This window comes from Carassius auratus, chromosome 41 (assembly GCF_003368295.1).
Source record: "Carassius auratus strain Wakin chromosome 41, ASM336829v1, whole genome shotgun sequence".
Lineage (NCBI taxonomy): Eukaryota > Metazoa > Chordata > Actinopteri > Cypriniformes > Cyprinidae > Carassius > Carassius auratus.
The window spans coordinates 5,823,637-5,835,975 of record NC_039283.1 but is presented as its reverse complement, the minus strand read 5'-3'; the positions used below and the strand labels follow the sequence as shown (position 1 = coordinate 5,835,975).

General features: G+C 38.2%; 1 protein-coding gene and 1 long non-coding RNA gene across 2 annotated transcripts in view; one reads left to right on the top strand and one right to left on the bottom strand.

Moving 5' to 3' along the window:
* Positions 1–1,744: 1,744 nt before the first annotated feature.
* On the bottom strand, positions 1,745–6,599 carry LOC113059909 (cellular retinoic acid-binding protein 2-like). Its single transcript, XM_026228581.1, has 4 exons — positions 6,243–6,599; positions 3,452–3,630; positions 3,019–3,135; positions 1,745–2,910 (listed from the first exon to the last, which is right to left on the bottom strand). The coding sequence occupies exons 1-4, from the start codon at positions 6,322–6,324 to the stop codon at positions 2,860–2,862; spliced, it is 429 nt and encodes a 142-aa protein (XP_026084366.1). The 5' UTR covers positions 6,325–6,599; the 3' UTR covers positions 1,745–2,859.
* Positions 6,600–7,033: 434 nt separating this feature from the next.
* The window catches only part of LOC113059625 (uncharacterized), a 9,543-nt gene continuing 4,237 nt past the window's right edge, over positions 7,034–12,339 (top strand). The window contains exon 1 of the long non-coding RNA XR_003278110.1: positions 7,034–7,349. This is a non-coding gene — a long non-coding RNA (uncharacterized LOC113059625). The remainder of the gene's footprint in view (positions 7,350–12,339) is intronic.

The window sequence follows — 12,339 nt, the reverse complement described above, 5'->3', positions numbered from 1 at the left end:
AAACTTAATAAAAAATGTTGCTGACCCTAAAATATTTAGAATATTCTGAAATTTGGAAAAATAATAATAATCAAAAAAAGTTGCACATTTTCACTTCATCAGTGTTGTGTGGTGGTTGTTGATGGAAACGTTGTTGATTGAATTTATATATTCACAATTTTTGTGTGTGTGTGTGTGTGTTTGTGTGTGTGTGTTCTGTGGCGTAAAATCTCCTTGTCAAATTGCCTGCCAGCTAAATCCAAAGTAAACAGAATAGATGTTGGGAAGAGATTGCCATTCCAGATTTACCTGTTCTGCACATAGCTGGGCAAAATCAATGTGTGTTTATGAGTTGTTAGACTTATATCTGCTTTAGCCTTTGAAGCTAATGACCAAATATGCAACTGTTTCTGCTACATTTAGGTCTATTACTGGCTGTGGGCGCTCATGTGTGTGTGTGTGTGTGTGTGCGGTTTTACCGTCTGTGCTCACAGTGGCCAAACTGTTTGATGGTACATGTGAAGTTGTGAAAGAATCTGGATGTTTGGTTTCATACGTGTGCAAATGTGCGTGTGGTTTTTGAGAGGAGAGAGACAGCTGCCTTTTACAGCCTCGGGGCATAATAAAGGAGAGGCAGTTATTTGGGGTCTTTTATTGGGGCAGGAGGTAGAGAGGGGTTGGTTTTATTAGGGTCACATAATAACCAAGTACAGCTGCAGGCATCACCCCGAAACCTCTCCACATTCCACCATCGCCTCCATTCTACCTTTGATTTTCTTTTAAAGAGTGAATGCACTTGATTATGTCCATTAATCTGTATATATATGCTCTTAAATTCCCTGGATGTGATGGCGTACGGTGTATTATAGATACAGTATATGTACAGTATATATGAATATGCATATGAGTACACTGTGTGTTGGTCCTCATTTCATTCTGACCCTGAGTTTCCATTCCCTCTTATGATCCTGCTCCTTGTTAAGCACATCTGCTGTCAATCATCTTCACCTTGTAATCCGACTGGCATTTCCTGCCTGGACTGGACAGTTGGCTTGCTTGCCTGGATCCATTTTATTTAACAGCTTTATTCTATTGGCTAGTTCAGAGTGTAATAAATGACCCACAGTCAGCGCTGTTCTGCACATCATATGCTGTCGGCATAGCAAACAGAAATGTTAACGCTTGGAGTGGAAGATCAAGTTACTGGGGAAATTTCTTTGATGACTTGTGTGTGTTTTTCAGCCATTTTTATGTTACAATACATTTACATTCCATTCATTCGAACGACAACCAGTGCATTAAAGGTTTTGCGAAACTGCAAACCAGAACCAGAGACACAAAGAGGGTGATAGTGATGAGAAAGAAAGACTGAGATGGAAAATTCAGGGAGAGACGGAGGGGTGCAGTGGGACAGACAAGTTATTCTAGTTACAGCCAGCTGGCAGAAATACTAAAATAAGATGTGAACCTACCAGTGTGTCTGAGTGAGAAAAGAGAGTGGGAAGGAGTGTGGGTTTGTTAAAAAGGTCAAGGCAGTTTCTTTCATTTCTTCTTAGTTTGAAATAAAATCAAATGACATTCATTCCACTGACACCATGGAGTTGCCAGTAAGCTTCTGTGTGGATAAATGCTGCTGAATGACCAAAAAAAAAAAAAAAAAAAAAAAACTCTTTCCCTTGGCAGTAAACTTTATTATCCATGCACAGAAATAAGTCATGGTTGCTGAAATTGTTTGTATATATATAAAGAACATAATGAAAAAAGATGAACTTCAGATTCAGGTTTTATTAAAATATATACATAAAATTCAAGATGAAAAGAGAAGGTTGGGATTGGAGCTTCATAGGGTCTAATTACAACTGACCCTTTGCTTAGCTCCGCCCCCTTTGGTAGTGTTGCTAAATCAGACAATTCAGAATGTTACATAAGAACGAATTGGAGAACAGTGTCATTTTTGAGTCAGATGTGCTCATAAAATGTTCAAATGTTGATTGGATATTGGGATGGAATTGAATTGAAGCATTTTATCTGCCTTTTATGCTTTGTTTCTGTTGCAAATTATGCAGTGAGATTTATAAACTTTGGCAACAGCAAATTCAAATCAAGGCAAAAACTTGAGTAACATTGACTGTAAAATAACAGTAAATTTGAAAAAAATAAAAAAATACTATCCAAACACATAGCTCCTCTATGGAGTTATAAATGAAAGAGCAAAATTGGATTGGATTGGTCAGTTACAATTTATGGTGGAGTTTAGCAAAAAATTATAGTTATGGACTAAACTACAAACATAACATTCCGACAGCATATCGTACATTTGCTTTCATTTTTAAGGTGCGGCCACCAAATTTTGCAGGCAAAAAAGGTCTTATCTTTTGTCATGTATGACGCACAGCTCACACAGAAGTCATTTTAACCCATCTTGAACATTTACTGAAATCTGAGTGGGGAAATCTTTCACCCTTACCTGGAATTCCCATTAATATAGATAACTACTAAAAACCACTGGATTTTGCCTGTGAAAATTTACAATAGTAAATATGACCGCTCCTTAACTGATATTATTTTCAGTGGTGATTATGTACCGTCTCACCAAAGTCTGGTTTCCAAGCTTCAGATTTCCAGGTCTTCATCTATGTGAAACCCAACCCTTAAAAGTGCTTTTGAGCCCAAATTTATGTATTCAGGAGCCAGTTTCTCACATGAATTATTTGCATGGCTCTCTGATGTATTACGGTATTGAAATACACTGTCAACAAAAAAAAAAAAAATGAAAGAAGAGATGAGGGAGAGAGGAAATAGATGATATAAAATCAGTCATTGTAGTTAACAATGAAAGAGAATGATCTGGATGGATGTTCTTCCTGTTTCTTCGTAATTTCACTCTCTGATATAAACTCTTGTACACACGACATCGTCTGCGGTCATGGTCTGCCAAAAAAAGCAGGAAAAAGACTATTAGAAGGAAAAATATGATCAAAGACCCATGTGTGTGTGAGAACTGTAAGAATAACACATAATGGTAGGAATGAATCTTACCAGAATCAGTTCGCCGTCATTGGTCATCTCCCTGGTCCATGAGGTTTTTGGACCCTCACCCTTCTGCAAAGTCTGTTCACAACTAATCTTGCTGTCTGTTTCCCAGCGAGGAAAGCTCTGAGAGAAACAGAGACAGACAAATATGTGAAGGCAGTATTTTTCTTTGGAGGTGGAAAGAGTGAGATCAGTGCCCATGAGAATGTGAGTTCCAGGGATGGAGGTTGAAGGAATGGGTGTGTGTGCAGTTTGATAGCTCCTCTGAGATGGAGGGTGTGATTGAGTCCACATCAGAGATCAGGACTGCATAAACACACACACACACACTTTGAAGGTTCTTGCTTTTTTGCATGTTTTGGAAAAGGACAGTTTGTCAGACAGACAAGCAAATGTTCAGCTGGATGACTGAAGTGTTTTTCTGTGGGTGTGTGTGTACCGTGCAGGGACGTCCATCCACAGTGGCCTCATTAAACTCCTGTCCAACCGTGAAGGTGACATGGGTGGTCCTTACAGAGGTGGAGGTCTTAATTGACAGGGTTTCTCCATCCTGCGTAATCTCCACAGATGGCTTTGATGCAGCTGCGACCGCAATCTTACGCATCATCACGTTTACACCTGATAAAACACACACATGCACTTCAGAACAATCTCCTGAAGAACAGTGAGTACAGTACTCTGGCATCCATAGAGGTTGTGGGGAATTCCACAGTTTAGAATCTGAGTGATTTTATTAAGAAATCTGCACTCGCTGCCGGCACTGTCTGATGACATCACCTGTTATAATCCCATAGAGAGAAACCCATTTGACGAAACAGCTCCCAGAAAAATTAAATGTGTGGTAATGGAGTTTAACACACATTAGGGGATCCTCTGATATTCTGTAACCCTAACAAATATGGTACATAACTATGTTACATTAATATAACAACTTAATTGCTATTGCACTATAATCCAGAACCTATTGTAATAGGTTTTTGACACAAATAACTGAGTAACTATCAGACTATAACAATACACACATAATTTTAATAATAATTATTATAATACTATATAATTAGGATTATTTACTATTATAACATTTATTCATATTTACAATATCCTACTTTAAAAATACTATTATGATAGGTACTATACATTTGTTTCTATTTAATAAGTAAATATATTGAATTATTATTATTATTACTATAAGTACTATTTTGTCTCGTTTTGCTGCATGTTTTCATCCTTGTGAATGACTTCGATGAATAAATAATCATGCAGGCAATAAAATGTATTATGAAAAACATTTATTGAGGTGTAGTGGTAGTGTTGGGTGCTGGTTATTAAAGAGCTACCAAATGGTTATTTACCAATAAGCGCAATATTAAAGAAACAATAACCAAAAGGTAAGCATATATATATATATATATATATATATAAAATGTCAAACCAATTATTGGTCCAATATCTAACACAAACTACTTTATTAAACACATTATTTGTGTTCTATAAATACATAAAAACTTCTAACCGTACATTCAGACCAGCAGATTAAATACTGCATGTCAAAAGGAGCCTTGCTGTGTGTGTGTGTGTGTGTGTAGATGGGTGAATGCACTGAAAGGGGAAGTTATTCAACCAGCCACAGGGGATGCTGTAATCTATTAAACCTTCCTGACAGGAAATGGATAGACCGCAGTTTGGAAACAGGGAAAGGTATAGGCAACAAAGAAAAAAGCATGGCACAGTCAAGAAAGGGTAAGATTACTGACAAGAGAAGAAAAAATGAGCATGAATGGCAGCAGAGACGTAGAAAAATTATATTCGACTGTGTAAAAACTCATGATATAAAGGCCAGTCTGTTTGTGTGTGTGTATGTGTGTGTGTGAGAGAGAGAGAGAGAGAGAGAGAGGCAGAGAGTCACTGTGAATCGAGACCCTCATTCCCACCTGTCACCAAGGGTAAATATATACACACGAAGGCAGACAAGAAGGGGCCAAAATTTAAACACACGTTCAGGACTCGGAAACAAATGGTCAATTACTCCAATGAGTTTTAGCATCGAGCCATTAGCACATGCAAATTCACACACAATAAGTGCAATAAACACACACACACACAAAGAAATTTAAACTTATGAGACTGTAATCTGGGCAGAACCTTGTTAAAAACATCAGTTAATAAAGTTAAACTAACTCCTGTGAGATCAAGCACTGCTTCAAACCCCCATAACTAACTGAGAGAAGATGTCAGAGGAATCAGAAGGTAGGGTCAATGTCATAGGCCAAAGGAAGTATTTCTGAATAGAGGGATGGAGATGAGGAGACAAGATGGAGGAGGGTGGATGACAGGGTGTGGTGATGACACGTCGGCCTCATCTGTGCCCTGAAATATGTGCCACTGCTGAAAGTTTGTGAATTTAAGAGAATTTGTACATATGAATGCGTGTGTGTGTCTGTGCAAAACATTTCAGCAAGTCGCAAAGTTCATATCTCCATCAGCCTATCTGTCAATCATGCACATTCCTCACATATAGCCACGCCCCCTTCGGTTTTACGATGACATTTGTCCTCGGAATGGTTCATGTGGCTGCAGATCTCATCTCCTGAAATTTGGGGTATTCGTATAATAGCTACATCATGTTACGATGTCAGAAACAGCGGGGGCCTTTTCTCTCCATTGTGCTTCTCCTTCTCCACCCTCTTTAACATGTCTGCTTCGGAAGGACCTTCTCTTCCTTCTCAGGGAATCTGCTTCTTTTGTTCTACACAAAGAGGGGTGTTTGGGTGTCAGCAGTGCCCCTCATTAAATCGGACGTCAGTCAAATTTTGGGAACCCACAGTGAACTGATTTTCCATTATGTAGAATGCACACAAACATTTAGAGTGTTTTATGTCAAATTGCAAACTACTGTGAACGAATCAGAATATGGGACAATATTGCTCAAGGAAATTAAGCGAAATAAACAATCCTTCCCAATTGCTTTTTACCTGCAAGGTTTATTAAAACAAGCAAGATCCCTAATAAATAGTTACTTGTACCTAATAAATAGCCTACCAAAGGATAACTAGCTATCTGTATATATAATTGACAGTAAAATAAATAAGTACTAGTAAAATAAAAAACATATACTGACTAGTTAGCTATATGGAATGAATATTAAAACGGATTGGATATATGAATTTTTTGGTCTTGTAGCCAATTTGCGCACTCTCTGCGCGCGCGTCTGCATCAGGATTAACACTTACCCAGTGCTTTTAGAAGCTCTTCGAAGTTCTCGGAGCTTTTCATTTTCCAAGTGCCAGCAAAATCTGGTATTTTGCGATCCATCGTGGGTTCTGTCGTTCCTTTGAGTGTATCCCACTATTATTCACTCTGGTGCGTGAGTGATAGTCCTTGAGCCTGACACCCTTTAAAAGTACCTGTAACTTTGATTCTGAAAGCAGTGTTCCCACTGATAATGCCAAACTGATTTCCCTCTTTGCTTTACACTTCTAATGCTCTCTCTGCCTGACAAGTGCAACCTAATATCTCATGCCCTTCTCTTCCCGTCCCAGACGCTTATTCAGACACAGACCGTTGTAAATTGGTTGGAACCGAAAATTTGCGCCAGTTATCAGGTTTGATCCGTGAGCGCGCACACCCCTTCTTCGACAAACTCCACCCTCTATTTGCCCTGTCAGATCAAGGGGCCAATAATATTTCGAAATGATCGTTTTGCCCCGCCCACACCACGCCCCGATTAAAACATGTGCGCGTTTCAAGACGCCCATCAGAACTGCGGGTTCTTTTTGCATGAATTTATTTATTTGCACTGTTTCCACGAGAGATTTCAAGACAATGTGAAATATTGTTAGAATGCATGATCCACATTTACAATATTGTTAAAGCATTCAATAGGGAAATACACGAAATTAAAGGGGAAATAAAAATGACTATGTAATAAAATAAATACAACGGGTATTTACTTACTTTCAAATATGATATATAAAGGATATACAATCTATTATATAAAATTGAACGCTCTGGTGAAGAGATCCCCCATATATAAACATCGACAAGAAAATCAAAACTCAAGTTAAATAGTAGAATAGACATTCAACATGATGGGATGTACTTTACAGATGTCTCACTATCCTCTTCCACGTTTGGGACTGAGGAGACACGGAGGGTCTTCTGCGGTGGAGCTGATTCCGGAGATCCCGACGGGAGCGAGCGAACGCGCGTGAAGAGACTGACGCAGGCACGAAAGGTGACCTAGCAGAGGCCAGGAGGTTGCAGGAGCGTCCCCGAGGGTCTTAAGTCTCCCCTCACCCCTGCTGTTAAAGCGGAAGAAAAGAACCGAGCAAATAAGGGTAAGGGCTTGGTAAAAAAGGTGGAGAGGCAAAGTGTTGGTCTCTAATGAAGACGCGGGCCATGGAGACTGGATGATGAACGTGAGTCGTACAAATAAGTAGTTTAACCATTTACTTTTGATGGATGGTCTTCTGCGCCACAACGAACAGCACATTTTAATAAGCGGGTTACCCGGGTCACAGCTTGGGCCGCTCGCGCCGTGCAGTTTCCCCCCGTGTTGCCATGTCTGCTTATTATAAAGGAGTTTTATAAACCTTTTTTTTTGAAAAGTCGTTAACGAAATAGACCATCGCTGGCCCATTTTCGGCATCGTAATATAATGTTTTCGACAGGAATGAAAACAAGGCTGTTAAAAATAAAAGTAGGCTCACAGTGCGTACAACTGTTTAGCTGACAAAGGTGTGAATTATGTGTTCTTTTAAGACTTTTATACAGTGCCTACCATTGTAAAGACTCGTTTTCATACATGCTAAATTCAGTATGGCATCTAACCTTATTAAGATCTATAGCCTGTGATGTATGAAAATAAAGTATGGCCACTTTTCGTAGCTAAATAGGTAACACTTTAGAATAAGGTTCCATTCCTTAATGTTAGTTAATGTATTAATTAACATGAACAAACAATGAATAATACATTTATTACTGTATTTATTCATCTTCGTTAATGTTAGTTAATGAAAATACAGTTATTCATTGTTAGTTCATGGTAATTCACAGTGCATTAACTAATGTTAACAAGCACAACTTTTGATTTAAATAATGCATTAGTAAATGTTGAAATGAACATGAACTAAGACTTATAAATGCTGTAGAAGGATTGTTCTTGCTTAGTTCATGTTAACGAAAGTAGTTGACTAACATTAACTAATGGAACCTTATTCTAAAGTGTTACCGCTAAATATATTATTCCAGCCACACTGGCATTATCAATCACCACATGTGTAGTTATTTATCAATGATAAATTAAAGATATATAGAAATATTTCTGTACAAGAATATATAGGCCTAATAACTATTTAAAAAAAGAACTATAATTTGTCACATTTTAGCCTAGTTTTGTCATTTTCCTTTTCCTTAGCCTACTAATCATACCGAACAGACACAGACACAGAATCACTTCACCATCTGACTCACCACCTCCCCGACACACTTCAGTTTTACGATTAGTTTTAAACATAGCATACAAAGTGGTTCCTTATTGTAGGCCTCACTGCATGTTGACAAAATGCGACGCTTGTATTACAAGCGCTTGTCAGAGATAGCGGGGAGCGATGCGTCACACATCACACACCTTGCCAATGGTGTTCACACAATAGCTTCATGTCCACACATGTTCCACTTCGTACAACAACAACAGACGATAGTCATTACACTCTCATATCAATGGAGCTATTTGTCTTCTTATCGCCGTCCTAATCTCTCCTTTACGGCTTCCTCTATCTTTGTAGGTTTTTGTTGACTTTTTTACTTGTTAGCTGCAGGCCTGCAAGCAAGAGACAAACGCTATCAATGGTATATCTAAATAACCCATCATCAAGAAATTATGTTCAAAGATAAATGCATTCTTGCATATGAAAACACACGTTTGACCTCAGGAGAAACCAGCAGTGTGGAAACAGGTGAAATAGGAAATTAGCACAGCAGTTCAGTTTATTTTTTTTTCTGGTAAACATTTACTACATCTTTCTTTGTCCTGGGTGGCCCAAGACACCGAACACCCTCTTGCTCATCTTTTCTGTAAGCACCCCCCCCCCCCTCGCCTTACTCATTTTCATTCCCACCCACTTATATTTTGTTCTTTTGTGCTTAGGTCATTTTTTATTACTTTGTTCAGGCCTGGTGAAAGGAGGAAAGAATAAGTGAGAGAAAGAGATCAAACCCCAATGGGGAATGACAAAGATGGAGAAAAGGATGAGAGACAAAGAAGAAAGCGAGAGACAGAGTTGAAGGGAGTAAGGAGAGGTGCTTGGCATGCAATGAGGGCATAAATATTTCTGTGCACTTCGAAAGAGGAATTAGGGTTTCATTTTACATTTCTCTCACTTTCCCTCCCTCTCTTCCTGCTTCTCACTCTTCTTGCCAAAAACTCAGCAGGGTAAGTGATACTCCACTCTGGGGACTCACATAACGCCAAAAACATGTCACCAGCACAGTGGTTTACACGCTTCTGCCTGGGAGACCACACACACAATCACACCATCTCTCATCCATGATGCCACACGCTCATATGTTGTTTTCATGTTAGGAAAGGCATATAGACACAATGATTTTCACAAAACTTGACCCTGAATCTCACATAATCCTGTCAACATTATAAGTTTTATATGTTTGTGGGAACATCTGACTCTTCCAAGTGTAGCCAAAGCTCCGCACTGACAAGGTCAATGACACAATGTTCATGTTCATTTATTCAAAAATACATGAATAAAATGAATACACATCTTTTATATTTTTAGAGGGGAGTCCCGATATCATAATAAAGAAAAAAAAAACATATATATATATATATATATATAAAAAAAAAAAACATTTCAGTTCTTGAAGGGGAAAACTTATAATGTAGTTTCGCAATATATAATAATACATTAAGAAATTATAAATTATATTACAAATTAATATATTTTAACGGCTTTAATATTTATTATATTTAATATAAAGCCACGTCATCCAATTAACATGCAAAAAAATGATATCATACCTTCATGATTGTGTGTACTATGATTGTGTCAACGTGTGCCTTAATATTTCTGATAATTTGACCTTTTTATAGTTTAGTTCATGTTGTAAAATGTAATGTGATGCCACTCCAGCAAAACTTATTCTTATGATATTTAAGAATTCATAATTAAAACAATCTTGAATCTTGAAACATGTACTTAGCATTTCCCCCCACCCTTATGCATCATCAACATTATTAAAAATCAGAGTTTTGTCTTTCCATCTTGCTCAAACAAACACTCATTCATACATCTGATGAAGGGCTAAATTAATTTGGGTGAAGAAGTAAATCTAAATCACGCTTAACTATTTGACTCATTAAGTCGATATATGACCCAGCACTGAAACTTAACATGAACCACATGGTTTCTTTAATCAAGCTGTTCCTCTTTCTTTCTCCTTCTTTATACATCATGTTCCTCCCTTTTCTCCCCATGTTGTTCATTCTGTCTTAGTCCACTTTTTGCTCATTATATTCCACTTTCCATCCCCCCTTCCTACTCCTTTATTCTCCATCTTTTAAACACACAGCTGCTCTCCCTCTAATCATTAATTCAGTCTTTATCTTACTTTGGTCAGATCTGTCTCAGACTGGTGGGGCAGTAGCCAAACATTCGTCTACCTATTATCGGCTGGCTTCTTATCTCTAAAATCACTTCCTACTGTCTTCTGCTCTCCATCGTGTTTCCACCTGAATAAAAGACTCAACACACAGACTGATAATCTGGGAAATCGTGGTTCAGTTTTTTCTTGGTCACACCACAGCCACTCCACTAAACTTGACCTGACCTTTGACTTTGTGTCCCATGACACCAATTACTATCAGGCTGTTTTCTTTCTTTCTTCCCTTTGTTCTGCACAGGGGCATTTCAGAACCCAATACAGCAGAGTGAATGTTGACCATGATCCAAAATGCTTGCAAAAATGAACTCTTTTTCCTCGACAAACCTCAGTCGTCTGGGGCTGCAGTAAGTGTGTGCGTTAAAACTGGCACTCTAAATGAAAAGGCTCGTTCCTAACCCACCAGGCATCCATGCTAAGCACATTCTGTGCCAAAACATTTGTTTCTTGTTTATTTTTCCCTGATGGTTTTAGTCTGGAGGTTGAAAGACCATTTTCATCTTAGAACAATGCAGTAATATTGATTGTTCATTTACGTTCAGTAAATGCATAAGTCTATAAATATAAAGTCATTAATCAAACTTTTTGGGTCACTATTGCAAATAAAACAGGCAGCTGACCTAAGTTATTTTAAAAGTAAGAAGAGCAGAGTGTAGCTGAGGTAACTGAGTTTAATTATAATGTACAGTAGATCTCTTCCTCTCTTTCTCTAAGTGGGGGATTTCTGAGATCATTATTTTGTTAAGCGTCCTCGTGCCTTTATTTAGATCCAAAATGCTGTAAAAATGAACTCTTCCGCCCACATCTTTCAGCAGCTTTCAGTCATCTAAAGCCTGGGTATGAACGGTAAAGGTTCACTGGTACGGTTAATGAACAGACAAGTGTTAGGAATCAGTTCTTTCAACAAATAGTTCCCTTCAAAGGGAAGGATCACAAATCGCTCCAGTTTTGAATCAAGCTGACGATTCTCATGAATATACGGAACAATACTGAATCAACACTGAATCATAAGTCACTTGCTGAGCTGCAAGTTGCATGTAAATTCATCACTGCTTTTACATGTTGTGCCACCTGTGAATGAATAATCTGTGTATCCATTCACAGTGAGATATCCTCATTTTTATAGCTCACCTTAAGCCTTTTGATAACGCAATGAAAGTGATAAGTAGGCATAAGCAATTTGACAATAAAATTATAACTTGAGGAGAGAAGAATAAGAAAGACATATGGGAAGAAAAGCAAGAGGCTTTTCCCAGCCTCTCACGTTATGTGCACATCTCTTAATTTCTTGCTTTTTTTTTTTTTGACCATAAAGTTCAATTTGAGTTCTAATACTCCACCCCTCTGCACACCCCCTGCCTTTCACACATTCTTCCCTCCTTTCTCCTCAAAACCAATTGTTACATTTGCTGGCTCTGTCTGGTGTGTGCATGTATTGATTTGCCTAATGCCATATTTGTGTCATGACCTATTGACTGAAGTTAGTGCCAGCTTGCCAGAGCTTGAGGCTTGATTGATAGTTGTTTAGTAATATCTCAAGTGAAAGAACATGAAATTGTCTTGAAGACTGCAGCATGTTATCATGATATGCTTCCAGCTCATGTACCTCAGCATATAAATGGAGCAAAATAGTGAATGCAGTTTCAGTGA